Here is a 25,082-nt window from a genome sequence, read left to right as displayed (position 1 = left end):
TCCAGAAAGCATGTTTCAGCTCCTTACAAAGATGCTCAATAGGATTTAAGTCATGGCTCATAGAAGGCCACTTTAGAATAGTCCAATGTTTTCCTCTTAGCTATTCTTGAGTGTTTTTAGCTGTATGTTTTGGGTCATTGTCCTGTTGCAAGACCCATGACCTGGGACTGAGACCAAGCTTTCTGACACTGGCCAGCACATTTCTCTCTAGAATCCCTTGATAGTCTTGAGATTTCATTGTACCCTGCACAGATTCACGACACCCTGTGCCAGATGCAGCAAAGCAGCCGTAGAACATAACGGAGCCTCCTCCATGTTTCACAGTAGTATAGTAGTGTTTTTTTTCTTGATATGCTTCATTTTTCTGCCTGTGAACATGGAGCTGATGTGCCTTGGCCAAAAGTTCCATTTTTGTCTCATCTGTCGGTAGGACATTCTCCCAGAAGCTTTGTGGCTTGTCAACATGTAGTTTGGCAAATTCCAATCTGGCTTTTTTATGATTTGTTTTCGACAATGTCCTCCTTGGTCGTCTCCCATTAAGTCCAGTTTGGCTCAAACAACGACGGATGGTGCAATCTGACAGTGATGTTCCTTGAGCTTGAAGTTCACCTTTAATCTCTTTAGAAGCTTTTCTGTGTTCTTTTGTTACCATTTGTATTATTCATCTCTTTTACCTGTCATCATTTTTTCTCCTTTCTTCCTGTAGTCACAGGAACATCAAGCTGCTTGGAGATGGTCTTATAGCCTTTACCTAGTGCTGTTATGAGACGTGCCGAGGCTTCGAAGCGTGTGTTGCGTAATGAAGGGGGTGTTTCCGCAAAGTGCGTATTGAGGCTTGCTTCATTTGGGGGAAGAGCTGAAAATGATGACGTCCGAAGCCTCGTTGCCCGGCAGTACCACGTGATTGCTTCGGGAAATGGTTCGGATTTTGCCGCGAGCTTTTACTGCTATATAGACCCCTCAGGCTCCATTCAAAATGTAGGTGTTTGTAGGAGAGTTGTGTTTAGTTGAGAGTTTGGATAGAGTTTGGACAATTTGGAAAGTTGATTTTGGATAGCGTTTATGTAGTTTGTATATAGCTTGCAGATAGTTTGCAGATAGTTTGGAGAGTTTAGGGAGAGAGATTTAGGAGAGTGAGGAGAGTTGAATAGGTGATAGGATGGAGCCAGGGAGGAAGAGAAGGTTTTCCCCTGTGTGGGAACATTTTGATTTGATATCACTAACAAGGTAAGTAAAATTTAACATAATTACAGATGCATTATATTTACTTATATAGAGCAATTTTTCACGGTTTCTTATTTTATTTAAAGGTCAGGTGTTTATTGTGTTCGAAGGAGTTGGGGTACAATAACAACACCTCATACATGCTAAGGCATTACCGTGCCTTGCATGAGAATAAGGAGGAAACTAGAGCTTCATCTTGTCAAGGTAAGGCATAATAATAATACAAATACACTATCACAATTTTCCCATGTTTACTTTTGTTTGTTGTGCTAATAAAGACAAGTAACACTGTATTTATTGTCTTTTAACCAGCCATCAGAAAGCAGGAGCTAGATGAATCCCTTGTCTCCATGATAGTGAAGGACACACAGCCCTTCAGTATTGTGGAAGATGTTGGATTCAGGGCAATTGTGTCCAAACTGGATCCCAATTATGTTCTCCCTACAAGGCAGGTATGTATGGGTGCATGCATGGAATAAATGAGTACTTAATTGTATGTCTCACAATTCAGACAAATTCAGCATTATATATTTTTTTCTTTAGGCTCTGAAGGCCATGGTGGAGGCCAAGTATGAGTCAGCAAAGGAGAAGGCTAAGGCTAAAGTAGAAAAGGTGGCTGCCGTTAGCCTGACTTCTGACATGTGGACATCCATCAACATGGATGCCTACCTGGCTGTAACCTGCCATTTTGTGGGTGAGAATACCGGACTCAGCTCAGTGCTATTGGGAGTGCAAGCATTCTCCCAATCACACACTGCTGAAAATATAGCTTGTGTGAAAGCCTCACTGATGGAGGAATGGGGAATCACTAATAAGGTGACATGTATGGTCACTGATGGTGCTCCCAATACGGTTGCGTGTGTGAGCAAGTTGAAGCTTCGGCATCATATTTGCATAGCTGTCATGATGCCTGTAGTATCTGTCTCCCTGTGTGATCTCCCCCTCCCCTACCTGTCTGCTTGGAGCTGGGCAGAGTTCCTGACTCCTCCTGCACGCACCTGGAGCGCATCAGCGCAATTACCTCCACCTGCTGCCGAGTATTTGAGGGCTCGGCAGAAGACACTTGAGGCCAGACCGTCTGCGTATTCCTGCTTGTCTTCACCCTGTTTCCAGGACCGTCTCGGACCAGACGCTCAGGCCAGACCGTCCGCGTGTCAACATCCCTGCTCTCACTCGTTCCTGCTCCTGCCTCTGCGCTCCAGCTCTGGTACAGTCACCCCTCTGTCTTGCCTCCTGTTCCGTCTCGGTCTCTGGCTGCTTCTCGTCTCCTGCCCTGGCTCCCGCTCTCTGGACTACGCCGGCCCGGCCTGCCCCGTTCTCGTCTCGATCCTGTCTTCGCTCTGGTCCTGGCTTTCCCCGCTCTGCACTATGCCCGTCTGGTCTGCCTCCCGCTCCCTGGCTCCCTGTGTGTGTTAAATAAAACTATTAAAACCTGAAATTCACCACTTTGTAAATAAACACTGTCAACTTGCCCCGGGTCCGCACCTGCACTAGCCGTTACGACAATAGCACACACGCTAAACTTGATTGTAAAGAAGGCACTTGACCAGAACCTGTTCAACGAAGCTGGTTGGCTTCTTTAGAAGCAGCACCACTGCTAAAGTATGGTCATTCCTTTTATTCCAATTTATAATAACACTAATAGTTTGTCTGTGCTCCTACTGCAGTGATTTAATGTCCTACTCATCTGTATCTTTAAAGAAGAAGCTTACACAAGTGCAGCTCCATCTGGGAATGGTAAACATGAAGCTGATGCAAGAAGTGGAGACCAGATGGAACAGCACATATTTGATGCTGCAATGTTTGGAGTTAAGAGAGCCCGTGGGAGCAGCATTAGTTGGGCTGCAACATGACATCCCCATGATCACTTCAGATGAGTTCAACATTGTTGGAGGGTGCCTTTCTTTGCTGTCTCCCTTTTATGATGCCACTGTTGAGCTATCAGCTGAGGAAAATGTGTCTGTCTCGAAAGTTGTCCCCCTAATGAAAATGCTGGAGCAAAACCTTCAGGAGGAAATGGGAAAGCCGTCACCTGCAGTGGTATTGGAAATGGGAGACCAGCTCATCACGAGAAGCTTTATACTTTGCAGTCGATGAGCATTGTGTCCCTTGCAACACTCCTGGACCCTCGATTCAAAGTTATTGGATTTTTCAGTCCAACAAAGGCCACTGAAGCTATAAAACGACTGATCTCAGAGTGCGCTACAATTCTAAGGGAACAACAAAGTGGAGAAGAAATCCCCCAGGCTTCTACCTCTCATGATGTCACTGCAGGTAATGTGTTCTTTTTCATTTTGACATCAGTTCAACTCTCAACTCAACTCTTAAGAGAACGCTTACTAACATGATCTGTGATTTCCTCTTAGGTAGAAACTATGGCATCGTCTAGACACCAGTGTCTTGGGGGCAAGGAGGTCTCAAAATGTGACTGCAGATGCCACTGTGGAGGCCCAGCGGTACCTTTCAGAGCCCAATATTGGAAGACTAGAAAACCCTTTGGAGTACTGAGAAAGGCAAAAACTGATCTACCCAAATTTATACAAACTTCCATTTTTGTGCACACCGGCATGAGGAGAGGTTGTTTCAAAAACAAGAAATCGTTTAAAACCAAAAACTAACATAAAAATGAATAAAATTTCCCCTGTCCAGTACATCATTGTCCAAGTTACACAAGCATTATCTATGCCTCCTTTCCCTTGTTCCACAAGCACTTTCACTGTCCTCTCTGATTACGCCCCTTGCCATTTTCAGAAAAACAGCTTTACCTGCAATATTTGGGAAAATGTATACACACAGAACACATATAAACTTATTATACACATGTGATAATATATGGACACAAATGATTTGGTCATACATTCTTTGTCATTCATAGTGATCCCCAACATACATAACAAAAACATTTAATGCATCACACATTATGTGGTTCAGATAAAGCCGCCTGTGATTGCACACTTGGCCAGTAGGTGGGTTCATAAGCACATGAAGCTTTGCGAAATGAACCCTTTCTCGAACCAGTTGGCTCAAGTGGTTCAATGCTTCATGAGGCTTCATCTCACCATGACTACCTTTACCTTTAACATGTTTTTCTATAGTTTTCTTTCTAATCTCTTGAGACAATTCTTTCCTTTCTTTCCTCTGGTCCATGTGTGGTACACACCATGTCGCCAAACAGCACAGTGATGACCTGTAGCTCTATATGTAGGCCCACTGACTGATTGTAAGATTGTAGACACCTGTGATGCAAATTAGTGGACACACCTTGGATTAACATGTCCCTTTGGCCACATTATTTTCAGTCTTTTCTAGGGGTACCATCATTTTTGTCCAGGCCTGTTTCATGAGTTAATTTTTTGAAGTAATTTTGTTGAAGCATGGTAGAAAGGCAAAGTCTGACTTGCATTGGTTAAATTTCATAGAATTTTAATTTATTACTACTTTTGTTAGATTCAAGTTATTTCTGTGACCATTGTGAGTTATTCTTTCATTAACCGAAGGGTACCAACAATTTTGTCCACGTTTGTATCTATTGAATGTTGTATTGCTATACTGACGTCTCCAGTGTGTCCCTGTGTTTTTGTGTGCAGGAGCTGTCGTCCTTCAGCCTGCAGAGGACAGAGGACGGGGCTGTCCACATGGAAACGGGAAAGGGCAAGTGTCCCTTTGACCCCAGCCAGCCCTACACGGCTGTTATGGCAGGTCAGAATTCACATTGTCTATAGTCTATATGTGAACTACTCTCAAGGGAGGAAGCAATGCATCAAATCTCAACTCGATTCATCCATCCATCCATTTTCTTCCACTTATCCGGGGCCGGGTCGCGGGGGCAGCAGTCTAAGCAGGGACTCCCAAACTTCCCTCACCCCAGACACGTCCTCCAGCTCCTCTGGTGGGATCCCCACTCGGGTTCAGATCAGGGAGGCCGTTCTTCCCAATCACGCCCCTCCAGGTGTTACTGTTGTTACCCACATGGGCGTTGAAGTCCCCCAGGAGAACAACAGAGTCCCCAGTCGGTGCACTGTCTAGTACCCCTCCCAGGGACTCCAAGAAGGCCGGGTACTCTGCACTGCTGTTTTGCCCGTAGGCCGACAAACAGTGAGAGACCTGTTCCCGACCTGACGGCGCAGGGACGCGACCTTCTCGTTCACCGGAGTGAACCCCAACACGAAGTGGCTGAGCTGTGGGGCAATGAGCAAGCCCACACCAGCTCGCTGCCTCTCCCCACGGGCAACGCCAGAGAAATGGAGAGTTCAGCCCCTCTCAAGAAGTTGGGTTCCAGAGCCCAAACTGTGCGTGGAGGCGAGGCCGACTATATCTAGTCGGTAACGCTCAACCTCCCGCACAAGCTCCGGCTCTTTCCCCCCCAGCGAGGTGACATTCCATGTCCCCAGAGCCAGTCTCCATGTCCAGAGATCCGGTCGTCGAGGCCCCCGCCTTCGACTGCTGCCCAGATCTTCATGCACCGGCCCCTTACGGATCCTCTTGCGGGTGGTGGGTCCACATGAGGACGGCCCCACGTCACTCCTTTGGGCTGAGCCCGGCCGGGCCCCGTGGGGAAAGGCCTGGCCACCAGGCGCTCGCTGTCGAGCACCCTTGCCCTGGCCTTGATTGAAACTCGATTCAGTTCAGTGTTTTAAGTTTTAATATTTGTTATGAGACCGTTTAGTTTTAGGTAAGATTTTGTTGTTTTAGATCAAGTTCAGTTTAGAGGAAGACAGAAATTTTATGGCTTTCATCAGTAATGTATTTATTTATCCTTCAATATTTTTATTACAAGGACCTTCTCCCACATGAACAGAGAACCATTTTTTATTTTATTTGTATTTGTTATATTTATTTTATGTTATGTTAAGTTAAGCTTTGTTATAGTTTTATCCTCTATTGGTGGTTTTCAGAAGATGATGACATACTTCCAGATGGGGGCAAAAGCCAGATTTTCCTATGGATTAGATTGAATTTTCATAATAAATATACAAAAAGCACATCACAAATGTTGACCCAGATCATTTCAATACCCTATAACCCACAATATTTTAGCACAAATCTGCATTTTAGCTGTCTCCCATCTGTATTAAATGCTGGCCTATAGAATGTTATGATATCTGAAATCCGGCTATAGTAACTTATTTATTTGGTTATTGTTGATACTTTGCAGCTGATGTCATCAACATTCCCTGTGGGTGTGATGTTAACTGAAGACACTACTCTGTTAAAATGTCTATTAGACTTTAATCTGACCTTTTAATTTAGCACAATCTGACCAGAAAGAGTTGACTTACTTGGAACTACAACAGGACTATGAATGCTCATATTGATCACTCCTGAAAATGTGTTGTTTAAATCTGTTTTTGTATTTTTTTTCTTGAGTTTTCAGACTATCTAAAAAAATATTTGGCAATGTTTGCTAATGAGTGCATTGTGTCTCCATGGTAACTGCTGCTAGCTTAATTTCTGTCAGCAAAATGTAGCTTAAAATGGTACTGAAAAACTTGATTCCCCCTCTGTCTAGGAGGCACCTTGTACACCGCAGCCACCAGTAACTTCCTGGGGACTCTGTTTGACATCTCCAGAGCCACAGGGCCTGAGGAGAACCGCATCCGCATGGAGCAGTCTATCAACTGGCTCAACGGTAACTGTGAGGAGAGATACAAGTGTGGGCATTCAGTGGACATACAGGACATGAGTATGGACATGAGGGCAAATAAGAGGGGGTCACAGAGACACAGGGACATCAGGATGGAGCAATTGGTAGCAAACTCAGAGTGGGGACAGAACTGCAATTTGACTGCAGAACAGCATTAGAATGGACGCAAGCACACACGTGCACACACATGGCAATAGCAATAGCGAGGCTGCTAATCTGATCCGCACTCACTGATGGACCACATTCATACATGGTTGTCTTGCCTATGGTCACAACATCATGCTATGATTGTAGTTAGACTGCTCTAACCACACAAGCATATGCATGATAGTTGACACTGGACATGACACAGACACAGATGAACATTTGTCTAAAGCAGCCAGCCACCAGTGTTTGCCATGGTCATGGTTGGCTGTTCTTGTGACTTACTAGCTGGCACATTGAGCAGTTTTTGAACTGCTGAATATTTGAGAATTTTGACCAAGTACAGCATGTACAGTTCAAAGGACAGAAGTTAAGGACTACTGGATTGGACTATTGGATTTTTACGACAATGCAGCAGACATTCTACATCATATATGGTAGAAGACCTCCCAGAGGAAATACTTTCTTATCTTTGACTTAAACAATAGAGTGCAGAGAGAGGAAGAAGCTTCCTGTTGTGTGTTCAGAGCTCACCTGGCTCACCCTAGGGACTGCCTTGATGCTGCATTTCAGAGGACACGGATTGGTGACACTTTTGTCCTGAGGGCTGTGCCCCTCCTCACACTGCTCTGGATCTAATGATTCTATCTGTTGAGTTGCTTTAAGAATTTTCTATTATTATATTTTACTGCCCAATGTGCTTAAACTGCCCCTTGGGGACAAATAAAGTGGTATTGATTGAGTGATGTCCTGTATTTATGCACAGACCCAGAGTTTGTAAGCTCAGCATTCATCGAGCAGTCACCCAACAATAATCCCCGCGGAGACGATGACAAGATCTACTTCTTCTTCACTGAGGTGGCCAAGGAGTATGAGCTCTACACCAAGGTCAAGGTGCCCCGTGTGGCTCGGGTCTGCAAGGTACCCACCAATGTGCTCTGCTATCCCTCCTCTGTGTGTGTGTGTATTAAGTCTACAGAGAAAAAGCACCAGTTAACAGGGCAAATTTATTTTACTTGTTTAAGCATTCAGTAACATGAACACACCTAGTTCTCACCATACTGTCTCCTGTCTCTTCTGTCCCTACTGTCTCCAGTCAGACGTGGGGGGCATGAAGACCCTGCAGAGACGTTGGACCACCTTCCTGAAGGCCCAGCTGGTGTGTGAGGACAAGCCCAGTGGACAGCGCTACAATGTCCTCACAGATGTCTTCACCACAGAGCATGTCCCCGGAGACCCCAGCAGCACGCACTTCTACGGCCTCTTTTCCTCTCAGTGGTAAGGGCCCGCTCTGCTGGACCATGCTTTAATCTGTAGGGGTGTTTCTAGGAAGTGGCCTAAGGGAGCGCAGGTCACCTCTGAAATCTGATTGGCCACCCTAGCTGCCACACTTGGAGTGGCTGAGGTAGTATACTGGGGGTAAACCATTTTATCCAAATCCAATGTATGTATATATATTGTGGGGCAAAAAAAGTATTTAGTCAGCCACTAATTGTGCAAGTTCTCCCACTTAAAAAGATGAGAGAGACCTGTGATTTTCATCATAGGTACACTTCAGCTATGCGAGACAGAATGGGCGGAAAGAATCCAGAAAAGCACACTGAAGAATTTTGATTGAAATAATAGGTAAATTCCTTGGTAAAATAAATATTTGGTCACCTACAAATAAGCAAGATGTCTGGCTCTCACAGACCTCTAACTTCTTTAAGAGGTTCCTCTGTCCTCCACCCTTTACCTGTATTAACGGCACCTGTTTGAAATCGTTATCACCTGTCCACAACCTCAAACTGTCAAACTCCAAACTCCACCATGGCCAAGAGCAAAGAGCTGTCAAAGGACATCAGAAACAAAACTGTAGACCTGCACCAGGCTGGGAAGACTGAATTTGCAATAGGTAAGCAGCTTGGTGTGAAGAAATGAACCATGGGAGCAATTACCGTATTTTCTGCACTATAAGGCGCACCTTCCATCCATCCATCCATCCATCCATTTTCTTCCGCTTATCCGGGGCCGGGTCGCGGGGGCAGCAGGGACTCCCAGACTTCCCTCACCCCGGACATGTCCTCCAGCTCCTCCGGTGGGACCCCAAGGCGTTCCCAGGCCAGCCGAGAGACATAGTCCCTCCAGCGTGTCCTGGGTCTTCCCCGGGGCCTCCTCCCGGTGGGACATGCCCAGAACACCTCCCTAGGGAGGCGTCCAGGAGGCATCCTGAGCAGATGCCCAAGCCACCTCAGCTGGTTCCTCTCAACGTGTAGGAGCAGTGGCTCTACTCTGAGCTCCTCCTGTGTGACCGAGCTCCTCACCCTATCCCTAAGGGTGCGCCCGGCCACTCTGCGGAGGAAGCCCATTTCAGCCGCTTGTATCCGCGATCTTGTCCTTTCGGTCATTACCCAGAGCTCATGACCATAGGTGAGGGTAGGAACGTAGATTGACCGGTAAATCGAGAGCTTCGCCTTCCGGCTCAGCTCCTTCTTTACCACAACGGACCGATACAGCGACCGCATCACTGCAGACGCTGCACCGATCCGCCTGTCAATCTCCCGCTCCATCCTTCCCTCACTCGTGAACAAGACCCCGAGATACTTGAACTCCTCCACTTGGGGCAGAGACTCACCACCCACCCGGAGAGAGCAAACCACCTTTTTCCGGTCGAGCACCATGGCCTCGGATTTGGAGGAGCTGATTCTCATCCCAGCCGCTTCACACTCGGCTGCAAACCGCCCCAGTGCCTGCTACAGGTCCTGGCTCGAAGAAGCCATCAGGACAACATCATCTGCAAACAGCAGAGATGAAATCCTGTGGTTCCCAAACCAGACCCCCTCCGGCCCCTAGCTGCGCCTAGAAATTCTGTCCATAAATATAATGAACAGAACCAGTGACAAAGGGCAGCCCTGGCGGAGTCCAACATGCACCGGGAACAGGTCTGACTTACTGCCGGCAATGCGAACACAGCTCCTGCTCCGGTCATACAGGGACCGGACAGCCCTTAGCAAAGAGCCCCGGACCCCATACTCCCAGAGCACCCCCCAAAGGACACCACAAGGGACACGGTCAAATGCCTTCTCCAGATCCACAAAACACATGTGGACTGGTTGGGCATACTCCCATGAGCCCTCGAGGACCCGATGGAGAGTATAGAGCTGGTCCAGTGTTCCACGACCAGGACGAAAACCACACTGCTCAATTACCGTATTTTCTGCACTATAAGGCACACCTAAAAGCCTTATTTTTTTTCAAAAAACCCACAGTGTGCCTTATAATCTGATGCCCCTTTATATATGGATCAATATTGGTTAATTATGACTACCGTAGTCAGGAGGCGTCGCCGAAGTAATAGCGGTAATAACGACTGTGGTCCAAGCTTTCAGGAAGGCAGGAATTGTCACTGAACTGCCAGACAACAGCAGCAACACGGATAATGGCGATTTTGACGAGATGGAATCGGGCACTTTGAATGCCGAACTCGCCCAACTGTTCAACTCAGACACTGAAGAGGAAGAATTCGAGGGATTCGTGAATGAGGAATGAGCTGAAAAAGTGAGCTTTGCATGTTTTTTTCATGTGTTTACAACTGAACAAGGCTGGGAGATATTGTGAATATGGACAGTAACGTTTGAACAACGCTGAGTTAGTTATTGCTTTGCACTATTTCAAGAGTTACTATATTGTGAATGCATTAACTTGTTTTGTGAGTGAACAAAGTTTTCAGAACCTTTTTTAATATTCTATCAATAAAGTTTGACTGACTTATCTGACTGTTTTGTTGACATTCCCTTTAGCGCAGCTCCATCTAGTGGATGCATAACACAACCCCATCTACTACAGCAGTTTCTATTCTATGCGCCTTATAATAGTGCGCTCTATATGAAAACAGTTTTAAAATAGGCCATTCATTGAAGGTGCGCCTTATAAAAATACGGTATTATATTATATTATTATATTATTATATGGAAGACATACAAGACCACTGATGATCTCCCTCGATCTGAGCCTCCACGCAAGATCTCACTCCGTGGGATCCAATGATCACAAGAACGGTGAGCAAAAATCCCAGAACCACAGGGGGGATCTAGTGAATGACCTGCAGAGAGCAGGGACCAAAGTAACAAAGGCCACCATCAGTAACACACTACGCCGCCAGGGATTCTGCAGTGCCAGATGTGTCTCCCTGCTTAAGCCAGCACATGCCCATGGCCAGGCCCATCTGAAGTTTGCTAGAGAGCATTTGGATGATCCAGAAGAGGATTGGGAGAATGTCATATGGTCAGATGAAACCAAAATAGAACTTATGGGTAAAAACTCCACTTGTCGTGATTGGAGGATGCTGAGTTGCATCCAAAGAACACCACACCTACTGTGAAGCATGGGGTGGAAACATCATGATTTGGGGCTGTTTTTCTGCAAAGGGACCAGGACGACTGATCCGTGAAAAGGAAAGAATGAATGGGGCCATGTATCGTGAGATTTTGAGTGAAAACTTCCTTCCATCAGCAAGAGCATTGAAGATGGAATGTGGCTGGGTCTTTCAGCATGACATTGATCTCAAACTCACCACCCGGGAAACGAATGAGTGGCTTCATAAGAAGCATTTCAAGGTCCTGGAATGGCCTAACCAGTCTCTAGATCTCATCCCCATAGAAAATCCTTGGAGGGAGTTGAAAGTCCATGTTGCCCAGCAGCAGCCCCAAAACATCACTGTTCTAGAGATCTGCATGGAGGAGTGTGAAAACAATGTGGAGACTTAAAGGAAACGTTTCACCTGTTATATACCCTTTGTTGGCAATGACAAAGTACTGAGATGAACTTTTGTTATTGACCAAATACTTATTTTTCAACCATAACTTGCAAATTCTTAAAAAATCAGACAATGTGATTTTCTGGATTTTTTTTTTCTCAGTTTGTCTCATAGTTGAGGTGTATCTATGATGAAAATTGCAAGCTAATCTATTAGCCCATCACACTCTACAGTATTTTCAGTCTTAAACGTTTTTTAAACTGGGACAAAAAGTGATTCCCTGAGCACAAAGACTGCAGCGGGATATGGCAGTAAAGAGACAGCACATTACAAGCTAAAAGTTGTGAGCGTGCCTCACATCAGCTGTTTCCTGTCTAGAATAACGACTCACTAAAGTGTTCAAAAGATTACAGCATTACACTTCTACTTTAGATACAAGTCAAACTGTGTCATTATTTGTGAATTGTGGTGCAATAATTCAGTTAAATGCTTTTTAATGCACAGCAGGCTGGCAATAAACTACACGGGAAGTCGAGTCACTATTGGTAATCTACATGAATGACACAGCGAAGCTTAGGCTGCTGCAAACATATATACGTGAAGAACTACTCTCGTTTTTTTTTTACTTTTAAAGAACACTTCAAACTAGATAATAGCAGTGTTTTCTGGACTAGACGTCATTATTTGTGGAGGACAAATTCTTATGGATAAGAATGCTGTATAACTTTATGAGAGGTGAGTAATAAACTCGCCTAAATATGTCCACTATTTCCTGAGTTAGTATCTTGAGCCTGCCTCAGTCCCTCTGCCCCCTACGCTTTGTTTTATTTGCTTTTGCTGTGGTGATGTTTTGTGGTTACGATATGAGAGTAGCTCAGACTCGCACTGACACCACACACAAGGAGTGCTGCAGCTTAAAAATCGCATATGAGGATTCTTGTAGTTCATGACAGGCTTTAATGAGAAGGAAATAACTTCACATGGTTAAAAGCTCTGAAAAGTTCATTATGCAGAATATGTCTCCTTTAAAACAAGGTCATGTCTTTTTTCGTCTTGCGCCTCCTGCAGGGAGGGTGCAGACGTGTCGGCCGTGTGCGTCTTCAGTCTGTTGGATATTAATAAAGTCCTGGACGGTCCTTTCAAAGAGCTCAAGAAGTGTGATAACTGGAACCTCCAGCCAGTACCAACCCCACGGCCCGGACAGGTCAGAGACACGCCTCTGCTCCTCTAATGTCTCAAATGTCCTTTCTGTGTACTTCCAGTGTCCCCCTCACTACCCACAATCCCTTCTTTTCTCATCACATCCTCCTCTGTCCCTCTGCTGTCTCGATCGTTGCCCCATTTCACTACACCTGTATCGTGGCCCTCCTCCTCTTTCTTTGCCTCTCTGTGACTTTTTGCTTCCTCTTCCTCTCATCTCCCTTTCAGCTCTTTCTATTTTCCTTCTCTCTATCTCCTCTTTGTTCTCTTCTCTCTCCTTCCTCTCTTGCTCCTCTCTTTCTCTATCCCTTCTCTGACAGAACATAGAGATATTAACCACAAATCAGGTCAACAAATCTGAAACCTGACACCTAAACAGCAACTTCCATCATAGAATTCTGACCTGTCCCCCAGCTCACTTTAAATCATATGTGTATATCATATATGTCAAACTGAAGGCCCGGGGGCCAAATGTGGCCCTCGACAGGGTAAACTAAAACGTATGATGGTCTTAAAATGTAATTTTATCAGGAGATAAGCAGTTATACAGGCACATTTTTACATCTAGGTTAATGCATATGCAATATTTGTAACTTGAACAAGTAATAAATACAGAAACGGTTAATTAACAAGTTAAAAAAAGTAGTTAGATTTATTTTACATCCGGCCTTTTGAAGGTAGCTATTTTGCTAATGTGGCTCCCGGTGAAAATATGTTTGACACCCCCTTGCTATATGGAGTCTACAATACGCTGATGTTATGTGAACACAACCTATATAAACGTCACAAATAATATTTTATCTCATCTGCTCAGTGTCTGGACAGTGAGCTCCGGGCAGCGGGCTTCGACACCTCTCTCAAACTTCCTGACAAAGTGCTGACATTTGTGAGGGACCACCCCCTGATGGAGAACAGCGTGACTGCAGCTCCACTGCTGGTGCGGAAGGGCATAAGATACACCAAACTGGCTGTGAGCTTGGTACATAGACAGGGGCAGACCAGGAGGGCTCTGCTGCACATCGGGACAGGTGAAGATTCATAATCTTTTTAATTGCCTTGAAGAGGGGGTATTATGCCAAACAGACAATTCCTTTCTGCCATGTTATAACATTGTTCCCTCATCAAAAACATGTTTGAAGAGGCTTTAAATGTCATCCATGCATGTTTGAGTATTTCAGCACTCTCTCCTGGACCCAGTAGAACCCTCGTCATGGTTAACTGTAAGATTCTGTGCAATGCTCAGCCCACAAGCCTATGTCACCCATGCTCCTACATGAGTTTACCATACAAATACAAAAGTAAGATACAAAAATGAATAGGGCCCGGGACTAAAAACAACTCAAACATGCATGGATGACATTTAAATCCTCTTCAAGCAGATATTTACAAGTAGTTGTAATGCTATACCGTGGAACATTCCAGGCAAAGCAATAACATCTATAAGGAGATGAGCAGCAGACAAACTCTTCACAAAAAAAGTTGCACACTACACCTTTAATCATAATTGATTTAAAAATAGGTATTTTAAGTTTTATCACTGCTTTACTTTGAAAAAGGCATACTCTGATTGCTTGTTTCTGCTGCAGACCGCGGGGAGCTCCACAGGGTGGCAGTAGTGGCTCAGAATGCCACTCTACTCCAAGAGATTCCTCTGTTCAACCCTTCAGAGCCCCTTAATAACATCCTGCTGCACAAGGTAACCACCAGACAGTCTTTACATAAAAAGTGTTTGTACGTGTGTATATATATGGAAGAAGATGGAGATGGGTGAGATGCGAGAACAAGGCTCTGTTAGATTGCTACCACTCCAGTGACCCGAGTCAGAGGGGTTACATGAACAGGATGTGGGGAAAAATGGTTACTTCAAAACCCACAGTCCAAGTTTACAGCTAAGCAATTAGTATCTCAGTGTCCCAACATCCGCAAACGGCAACTGCCATCACAACTTGAGATTGACACAAAATATGCTACAGCAAGGGGGAGCCAGGATGCCGGGTCAGAGGGGAGTTAACATAAACTCCCCAACTGGAGATTGGGTACGAAGCCCCAATAAGTAGGGGAGCCAGGATGCCGGGTCAGAGGGGAGTTAACATAAACTCCCCAACTGGAGATTGGGTACGAAGCCCCAATAAGTATCACGCTGAGCGAGGCAGCGACTGACCTGAAGATCATGGCCCGAATGAACACAAGGCAACCCCGACACCACCTGCAGAGACTAAGTGAAATACCATCTGAAAGTCTCCAAGAAGATGTGAATGCAGCATTGACCATCACAGAGACCAATGAGCTGATATACACTTCAGCAGCAGTGATCCTAGAGATGATTGGCTATAAACCATGGGAGCCATGAGAAACAATACCCACCATGGAAATGACGGTTAGAGGCTAAAATCAAGGCAGTGCGAAGAGAAGTGAGCCAACTGTCAGAGGCCCAGAGAGGTGTGATGAAAAAACAAGTACCCAAGAGGAACAGCCAGATGCCCATACCTGAAGCACTGGAAACTGCCTTGGCCAGCCGCCTAAAGAAGTACACATGAGATAATGAAGCCAGACGAATAAACCATCTGTTCGCAACACAACCGGCGAAAGTGTACACTCAATGACAGGGTAATAACACCAGAGGAGACCCACCAAGGCTGGAAACCGAACAGTACTGCAAAGACTTATGGTAGAAGGAGGCATCACATAACAGGGATGCACAGTGGCTGGTGGACCACAGCAACCTTCCTGAACAGAATCCAGTCACAATCAAAGTGGCAGACATCCAGGAAAGAGTCTCGGGTATGAAAGACTGGACTGCAACAGGCCCTGACATGATCCACGGCTACTGGCTAAAGAAGCTCCTGTGACAATATCCAAGATGGCCGCCGAGGTGCATGCACACAGTTTGGCAGGTCCTGTGAGTTTGCCCAGAAATCTCTTCAAAACCATCAAACAACCTCGGATTTTGCCATCAAATTGTTTATCGCTTTTATATCTTTCTACATTCTCCTGAGTTTAACACGCCCTCACAAAAGGAATAATCTAATCCTCTACCCAGCCAAACAGAGCCAACACCTCCTATTCACAAGACTGTTGGATTATGGCCATGCTAGGCCACCCCCAGGTAAAAATGAATCTGTCTTTTGTTGACCATTCCTGGGGCTGGTTAATCTTGCAATGATATTGCTTTTGGCTGGTGATATTGAGGTAAATCCTGAGCCTTTTCTGAACCTGGATGGGATACAACTAAACTGGCTAACACAGCAACCTGAGCTATCACCTCTGCAGCTACCTGGGTTAGCTTATCCACAGCTACCCAGGCTACTACCTCTGCAGCTACATGTGCTACCACCTCTGCAGCTAACTGGGTTAGCTCCTCTACAGCTACCCAGGACACCACCTTGGCCACCACCTCTGCAGCTACCCGGGCCACCACCTCTGCAGCTACCCGGGCCACCACCTCTGCAGCTGCCCGGGCCACCACCTCTGCAGCTGCCCGGGCCACCACCTCTGCAACTACCCGGGCCACCACCTCTGCAGCTGCCCGGGCCACCACCTCTGCAGCTACCCGGGCCACCACTACCAGCAGCAGCGGGCCGCCAGCTAGCCTTGGAGCCACCAGCAGCAGCAGCGGGCCACTAGCTAGCCTCGGAGCTAGCAGCAGCAATGGACGGCGGGTCAGAGCTTATCAAACGTAACCCATGGCAAATCACAACCGCTAAGGTACTAAATAAACAACGACAAACTAGACTTTTACAGTTAACCATGCGAAAATCCTTTGGGACCCCCAAGCTAAACCTAAGGGGCTTTTAGGTGGACACATTAACATCAGAAACCTGCCTTCAAAAACTGAATAACTAGAAAAAATATTGCATGACTCTAATCTTGATTATTTAGGACTTTCGGAAACATGGTTAAATAAGAATACAGCAGCAGGCGCCTACATTATTCCAAATGATAAATTATTCAGAAGGGATAGACCTAACAAAAAAGGAGGTGGTGTAATATTATATATCAAAGATGACTTAAAATGCAAACAGATGGATCTTCCTCAAAATGCCCTGGAGTTTGTAGGTGCCACAATTTGTCTGTCTGCTGAAATGTCTTTTAATGTCATTGTAATATATAGACCACCTAATGAGAAGGATGTATTTTTTGACATGTTGAAAGATGTGCTCAAAGCTTGTAATGACAAGGAAACCATAGTAATAGATTGTATTTTGTCCATCCAGTTCAGATTAAAATCACCCAACAAGTTAAGGCACCTAGCTAAACAATTTAATTTTACTCAGGTAATAAAGAACCCAACTAGAATCACGAGCTCCACCAAAACATTAATAGACTTGATTCTCACTAACAAAATTGATCGTGTTAATACAATTTACAGTTTGATAACAGGTTTATCGGACCATAATCTAACCTTAGTCTCAAGGAAACTCATCAAATCTCATTATAGAAATTAAAATATAGAAGAGGTATATATCATTTATTCCAAAGCATGACCTGGAGCTATTAGATACTGAAATAAAAAACACTGTCCAAATTGATTTAGTCAGCGGTCAGAATCCTGAGCAAGCGTGCAATACTCTTAAAAACTCAATTGTCCAAATTATTTCTAAATTTTCAAAAACGCAACCACGAAAATTTAAAAGTAAAAAATCTCTCCCATGTCTTAGGGAAGGAATATGGCTTTTAATGAAAGAAAGACACCGCCTTGAAAAAGTATCTCAAGACAAGACTCAGTACAGATCAATGAATTTTTAAAAACCTTAGAAACAAGGTCACAGGTCAGTTAAGAAAGGCAAAAGCGGATTTTTTCTTAGACATCATTAAACAGGCTAAAGGTAACAGTAAAATGATATGGAAGTATATTGACAAATTATCAGGAAAAGAGCGGACGTAAAATGGCCCCATTGAACTTAACAAACTCTTGCACTGACAAAGCACTTTCATCTGGAGCACAAGCCACTGTAAAGGACAGCCTAACTGTAGCCACCATGTTCAACAATTATTTTATTTCCTCCATCTCAGAACTGTGCTATGTGTCAAACCCAGAGCTGCCTGCTACATCATTTGCAGCCTCTGTTGGGACCGTGGATTGTGGCAACACAGAAGGCCCATCCTCCACTCAGGTGGAGGCACTGGACCTTCATAGTGTGAATGAAGACAAAGTCAGCAAAGTAATTTTGTCACTCTCCAACTCAAGAGCAAAGGACTCATGGGGGCTTGATTCACTCTTTTTAAAGAAATATAAGGATGTTGTAATGATTGATTGATTATGTAAGTAATTGGTGCTGCTACAAGAATGTATATTTCCCTCCTCTTTTAAAACTGCTGTGGTGATGCCTATTTTTAAAGCAGGAAAAGGTAAAGATACTAAGAACTACACACCGATTAGCATCCTCCCAGTTGTCTCTAAAGATATTGAAAAAGTTGTTGCTGAACAGCTGGTTGATCACCTCGACAATGGAAAAATATTACATCCTATGCAATTTGGTTTCCGATCAAAACATTCCACGGACACGGCATGCTGCTATTTCCTTGAGGTGATCAAATCCAGTCTTGGCAAAGGGGGTTGGTTGGGGTTGTTTTCCTGGATCTTCGTAAGGCATTTGAAACTGTAACCCACTCTGTGCTTTTGACCAAAATGCGAAATTTTCATTTATCTGCAAATACTATGAATTGGCTTCAATCATACCTAGCGGACCGTTACCAGTGCATAAAAATAAAAGATAAAAATAAAAGATAAAACCTCGCCTGTACCACAGGTGTGCCCCAAGGGTCCATTCTGGGGCTATTGCTCTTCAGTCTATACATTAATGACCTACCCTCCATCTGCAGTGATATAGAAGTCTTAATGTATGCTGATGATACGGTATTTTTTGTGCATGGTTCTGACGCTAATTCTGTTGCCGCTAAGTTATCCATCACAATGACAAAAGCACTAGAGTGGCTTCACAATTCCTACCTTGCGTTGAACACTCAGAAAACGGTCACTATGTATTTCTCGAACAAAAAAACTCAATGTCTTCCCAAATATTTATGTGGATAGTCGCATGATCAAAAACGTTGAAGAGGATAAATACCTAGGTGTCATATTGGACCCTACACTTAACTTTAAAAATCACATTAAAAAGACCTGTAATATCTTGAAGTTTAATATTGCGAACTTTCTACATATTAGGAATGCGTTATCACTAGAAGCTGCAAAGTCTTACTTTGATGCCATGATCATATCTTATATTTTGTATTGCATATCATCATGGTCTCAGGCTAACCTAGCAGCTCTAAAATCTTAGATCTTTAATCTGCCCCTGAAAATTCTAGATAAAAAGCCAAGGCATTACCATCATTGCCATGTTTTGGAAAAATATAAAATACTAAGTTTTGACAACTTGATCAGGTACTCTGATATCCGTCTGGTCCATAAAGTTTTACATGACAACGCCCCACCTCCTCTTAAGACCTACATCCAGCCTCGCTCTCAGCTTACAAGTAGAATGTTAAGGTCTGCGTCTAGAGGCGACTGCAATGTTCCTAAAAGAAAGTCTGCCCTCTCTCAATCAGCCTTTTCCTATAAAGCCACCAAGGAATGGAATGGGCTTCCAGACAATCTAAAGAACATGACTGATTTTTACATCTTTTCACGGGCTGTCAAAAATTGGATTCTGGAGCACCAAACATGCTCACACTAACAATGCCAGATGGATATTTTGCCATCAGGTCATCATCACCGTGGGTATCACCTGATGGCCCCCAGATTACCAGACCAATACTGTTACATTACATTACATTGCACATTGCACTATTAACTTTTAACTTTGACGGGTACTTTGCCATCAGATGTTACCCTTGTGGGTACCACCTGATGGCCCTCAGATTACCAAACCTATAGTGTTACATTACACTACATTACACATTGCACTCTTAATTTATAAATATTTATTTTACTGTATATTTGTATATTGTTCCTCAAAGTCTTATTTTGTAATGTGTGAGTGTGTATTGATTATATTGCTTACATTTTATATTGTATTATATTGTATTGTATTATATTGCTCACATTTTATATTGTATTGTATTTCTCACCTGCTCAGGGACTACAGATGGAAATTAGCTTAGGCTATAATCTGGTGCAAAGCATCTCTAATGTTTTTTGCACACTGTCCCTCCCAAATAAACTAATAAATGAAATTAAATGAAGCTCACTGCTCTTCATGAGTGCCTGGCATCACAAATTAACCAACTGCTAATGGATGGGACTCACCCTAAATGGCTAACCAAAGGGCGTACAATCCTGATCCAGAAGGATCCCTCAAAGGGTACAGCCCCATCCAACTATCGGCCAATAACCTGCCTCTCCACAACATGGAAGCTCATGTCAGGCATCATCGTGGCTAAGATAAGTGGGCACATGGATCAATACATGAGCACAGCACAGAAGGGCATTGGCAAAGATACCAGGGGACCCAAACACCAGCTCCTTGTAGACCGAACAGGTGCCCGAGACTGCAGAACCCGTAAGACCAACATTGATTACAAGAAAGCCTATGACTCAATGCCACACACATGGACCACTGAATGCCTGGAGCTGTACAACATCAACAGGACTCTAAGAGCCTTCATTGCAAACTCGATGAGGTTGTAGAAAACCACCCTTGAGGCCAATGGCAAGCCACTTGCACAAGTGACCATCAAATGTGAAATAAACCATGGAGATGCACTGTCCCCACTGGTGTTCTGAATAGTTCTGAATCCCCTCAGCCAAATCAGCAATACTGGCTATGGATACTGACTTAGGAATGGGGCTACCATCAATCACCTCTACATGGATGAAATCAAGCTGTACGCTAAGAATAAGCTAGACATCGACAAAGAGGTGACAAAGAGAGGGAAGGTAGTCCACACAGAAGGGGTCTCACTCCCAGAAGGAACATTAACAGACATTGAGGACAGTTACAAGTACCTTGGTATCTCACAAGCAAATGGCAACCTTAAAGAGGAAACAAGAAAAGCAGCCATGGCCAAATACCTCAGATGAGTAAGGCAAGTCCTAAGGAGTCATCTCAATGGCAAGAACAAGACCCAGGCAATAAACAGCTGCACTCTGCCAGTAATCAGATACCCAGCAGAAATCACAAGCTGGCAAAAGGAGGAGATACAGACCACAGATGTTAAGACCCAAAAACTCCTGACCATGCACGGCAGGTTCCATCCCAAATCCAGCACCCTGAGACTGTACACAAGTCGTAAGGAAGGAGGCCTAGGACTAGTGAGTATGAGAGCCACAGTCCAGGGTGAAACATCCAAGATCCATAAGTACATCAAGGACAAGGCCCCAACAGATGACGTGCTCAGCGAATGTCTCAGACAGTGGAGTGCAGAGGAAGAGGTGCTGGAGGAACCGTCATGGAAGGACAAGCCCCTGCACGGGATGTACCACCAGAACATGAAGGGGCTGATATTAAGAAATCCTACCAATGGCTTGAGAAGACTGGACTGAAAGACAGCACAGAGGCACTCATCCTGGCTGCACAGGAGCAGGCCTTGAGCACCAGAGCGATAGAGGCCCAGATCTACCACACCAGACAAGACCCAAGGTGTAGGCTGTGCAAAGAGGCCCCTGAGACAATCCAGCACATAACTGCAGGGTGTAAGATGCTGGCAGGGAAAGCATACATGGAGCGACATAACCAAGTGGCGGGCATAGTGTACAGAAACATCTGTGCAGAGTATGGACTGGAAACCTCAAGATCAAGGTGGGAAAAACCTCCAAAGGTAGTAGAGAATGAAAGCCAAGATCCTGTGGGACTTCCAGATACAGACTGACAGAATGGTGATAGTGAACCAACCGGACATTGTGGTGGTGGATAAACAGAGCAAAGCCATTGTGGTGGATATCGCAGTACCAAGTGAGGGGAACATCAGGAAAAAGGAACATGAGAAACTAGAGAAATACCAGAGACTCAAAAAAGAGCTGGAGATGGCCTGGAAGGTGAAGGTATCAGTGGTGCCCATAGTCATCTGAAAACTCGGGGCAGTGACCCCCCATCTGGAGGAGTGGCTACAGCAGATCCCAGGAAAAACATCAGACATCTCAGTCCAGAAAAGTGTAGTACTAGGGACAGCAAAGATGCTAAGCAGAACCCTCAAGCTTCCAGGCCCCCGAGCGTGGAAAATAGGGGATGAGACCACCCACGGAGGGTGAGAAGGAGATTTATATTTATATATATATATATATATATATATATATATATATATATATATATATATATATATATATATATATATATATATAATTTGTGTATTATAAAATAATATGTATTTATTTTAATTTAATAAACAACTGATTAAGTTGCCAAATTTATTGTGAAATATGCATGCATTTGGTTGTGTTGGGGGTATGGGGCTCATAATATGGTTGTTTTAGGTCTAGAAAGTATGCTTTGTAAAGTTTCAGAAACAGATTCTAAATAAAATTACAGGTCATATGGTCTGTAGTTACCACATAGCAGATTAACCTTGAGCAAGCTTTCAAACTTATGAGAAATTTACTTCCGGGTGGGCAGTCACTGTTGAGCTCCGTAGCTGACGTGTGTTGTACAGGACCGTGTTGTCGTGGGTGGTCCTTATTCTGTGGCTCTGCTCCGGTCGGAGGGCTGTGGACTGTACCACAACTGCCAGGAGTGTGCCCGAGCCCGTGGCCTGGGGTGTGAGTGGAGTGCCTCCGAGAGCACCTGTGCACCCTCCAGCTCACTGTGAGTACTGCTCTTTTCTCCTCCTGGCTTCTCCTCCTGTCTCCTCCTGCCTGCTGTCGTCTCCTCGTGTCTCTTTCTGTCTGCTCCTCCCTTCTTCTGTCTGCTCCTGTTTGTTCCTGTCTCTCTTCTGTCTGCTCCTCTCTACTCCTGTCTGCTCCCATGGCACCTGTCCAGCATCTGTCTGCTCATGTGTGCTCTTGCCTCCCCCTGTCTGCTCCTCTCTACGCCTATCTTTTCCCCTGGCAATGCTGCTGTCTGCTTCTCTATGTTCTACTGGCTTTACTCCTATCTCTGCTCCTGTCTTCTCCTGTATGCTTTTGTCTACTCCTGCCTGCTCCTGTCTTCTGTCACACTGCACCTGCCTAACCAGTGTGTCTTCCAGGCCCGAGGTTGGAGACATGATTGATGAGGCCCTGAGGAGGTGTGATGCACATCAAGGTATGCTCTGAATGAATTACATTAGATTTGATTGTGTAATGTCTGCCACGCAGTCCCACACACCCCCACCCCCTATGACCGCCTGCCCCTATGATCGCCTGCCCCTCTGACCCTCTGACCCTCCCCAGGCCGGTGCTCTCCCTCCCTCACAGAGAAGCGGGTGGTCCTGGGTCTCCAGGTGTTGCTGCCCTGTGTGCAGCTGTCCCCTCGACCCTGCTCCTGGGAGCACCCCCCTCACCGCCTCACCCGCCAGCACCACTCAGACCTTGAGGTGACAGTGAGCGAGGAGAGCCTGGGCACCTACATCTGCACCTGCCAGGTACTCCTGTCAGCTGTGTGCTCTGCACATATGTGTTGCGGTGTAGTTACACTTGTTCCTCTTTACCTTCAGGAAGCAGGGCCTGGAGTTACCGAGCCCACCCCGTGTCGCAGAGTGGCCTATCAGCTGACACTGGCAGACCCTACCATTGGAGGAACTGTGGCAATGGCGGGCGGTCGTCACGTGCTGGCCATCTATATCCTGGTCTTTGTGGTGGGCGTGGTCTGTGGTGCAGTGGTACTGTGGTTTGCATCTCGAAGGCCAGGCAGTCCCAGGCGGGCCGGGCCCCTGCCAGATTCCTCTCTGTCGGAGAAGGGCCGTGAGCTCCTTGGTTCCTCTGCCACGCCACAGTCCCCCAGCAGCACCAGCCTCTTCTCTGAGGGCTTCCACCTGACAGAGAAACGCAACGGCACCGCCCCATCCACCACCAGCACCACACTGCTCAGTAACCATGGCAATGGCACTCACCACGGCAACAGCTGCATAAACAACGGTAATGGAAATGGGATATACGCAAACTGCAACTCCAGCAGCAGCCGCCTCAGACTGGGCTCCAGTCTCTCCACCACAGAACTCATGGACTCAAGGACGGGCCAGGGCGAAATGTCTGAAGGGGGTGTGAGAAAGGCCAGGGAGGGCAACGAGGAGGAGCCCGCTTTAGGGGGCGCTTGCACAGACTCTCTGGGGGGTGGTTTCACAGATGGATTGGACTTGGATCTCAGCCTGCCCATGTTTAAATCCACAGCTCCATTGGCCAAGTGTGAGGAGAGCTCCATATGATCCTACAGGAATAGACTATTTATACTTCTCCCTCGGGAGGGAAAAAGACTGACCTGATGTGCCTGCCCCTACAGGGAATGTGTAAGGCAGATATAAGCGGGCACTGAGATGATGTGGTTGGGGCTCACAGATGATGTAGGTGGGCACACAGCAGACACCCAAAGGCTTGTGGGTGGGGCTCATCTTTGAGCTACACACACTGTGGGGGAAGTAGGCCTATGTAAGGCAGGATAGGACAGTTAAAGCCATAATACTATGTGTTTGTCTCCATGTGGCACTCTTCTTCAAACCAGAGGCAACCAGCTGTCCCGCAACAGGCACCCACGCCTTGGACTCACCTACTCAGAGCCTGGTATCCCATTGCAGCGTGTCACCCTGGGTGCACCACCTGTACTGTTTTAGAACTTTAGCAGTACTGGATCAGTCCTAGAACAGCCCTGTATGAGACAGGTCTCACACTGGGCTCAGACTGGCAGTGGGTTTGCAGAGGAGAAGGCTGCTCCGTGGGTTCACCTCCTTTTCACTTTGACCTCTCACACCAAATGTTGAGTCACATGCTTTACCCTTTTGATAATAAAGATTCAAATATGGAGTCTGTCTCTTCCCATTGTTAGTACAATTAAAACGAGGCCAAAGTATTTAAGTCATTGCTGGCACTTCAATCCAGGAGGACAAACATACTTTAACCTGGTATGTCAATGTATTCAAATAGTCTGCATGTGGCCTTCTTCAAATGTTCCTGCAAATGCAATTTTGGGGTCTCTAATCCGTTTGCTCAGTTTTTGACCAAACAGAATTCAGCTTTAGATTGCATCTAAAGATTGCATTGGTATTAGTAACACTGGGAGACTGCACTTC

At 45.5% G+C, this 25,082-nt stretch overlaps 1 protein-coding gene across 2 annotated transcripts in view; it reads left to right on the top strand.

Annotated features, from left to right (window-relative positions):
* sema4f (sema domain, immunoglobulin domain (Ig), transmembrane domain (TM) and short cytoplasmic domain, (semaphorin) 4F) overlaps nt 1–24,815 on the top strand; it is an 88,163-nt gene extending 63,348 nt beyond the window's left edge. Inside the window, exons 1-14 of one of the 2 annotated variants that reach the window (XM_055228982.1) lie at nt 1,311–1,428; nt 1,537–1,676; nt 1,768–3,498; nt 3,591–4,923; nt 6,734–6,853; nt 7,779–7,933; nt 8,109–8,290; nt 12,816–12,951; nt 13,762–13,975; nt 14,534–14,643; nt 22,536–22,687; nt 23,070–23,125; nt 23,254–23,444; nt 23,517–24,815. In XM_055228982.1, the coding sequence (XP_055084957.1) occupies nt 4,758–4,923; nt 6,734–6,853; nt 7,779–7,933; nt 8,109–8,290; nt 12,816–12,951; nt 13,762–13,975; nt 14,534–14,643; nt 22,536–22,687; nt 23,070–23,125; nt 23,254–23,444; nt 23,517–24,224 (2,190 nt within the window). In that variant the 5' untranslated portion in view covers nt 1,311–1,428; nt 1,537–1,676; nt 1,768–3,498; nt 3,591–4,757 and the 3' untranslated portion in view covers nt 24,225–24,815. Of the gene's footprint in view, nt 1–1,310; nt 1,429–1,536; nt 1,677–1,767; nt 3,499–3,590; nt 4,924–6,733; nt 6,854–7,778; nt 7,934–8,108; nt 8,291–12,815; nt 12,952–13,761; nt 13,976–14,533; nt 14,644–22,535; nt 22,688–23,069; nt 23,126–23,253; nt 23,445–23,516 lie in introns of those variants that run through there. The other variant, XM_033983560.2, reaches the window with a different exon arrangement.
* Nucleotides 24,816–25,082: the final 267 nt, after the last annotated feature.

This window comes from Periophthalmus magnuspinnatus, chromosome 18 (assembly GCF_009829125.3).
Source record: "Periophthalmus magnuspinnatus isolate fPerMag1 chromosome 18, fPerMag1.2.pri, whole genome shotgun sequence".
Lineage (NCBI taxonomy): Eukaryota > Metazoa > Chordata > Actinopteri > Gobiiformes > Gobiidae > Periophthalmus > Periophthalmus magnuspinnatus.
The sequence above is the reverse complement of the archived record's forward strand: the minus strand, read 5'-3'. Positions and strand labels throughout refer to the sequence as shown.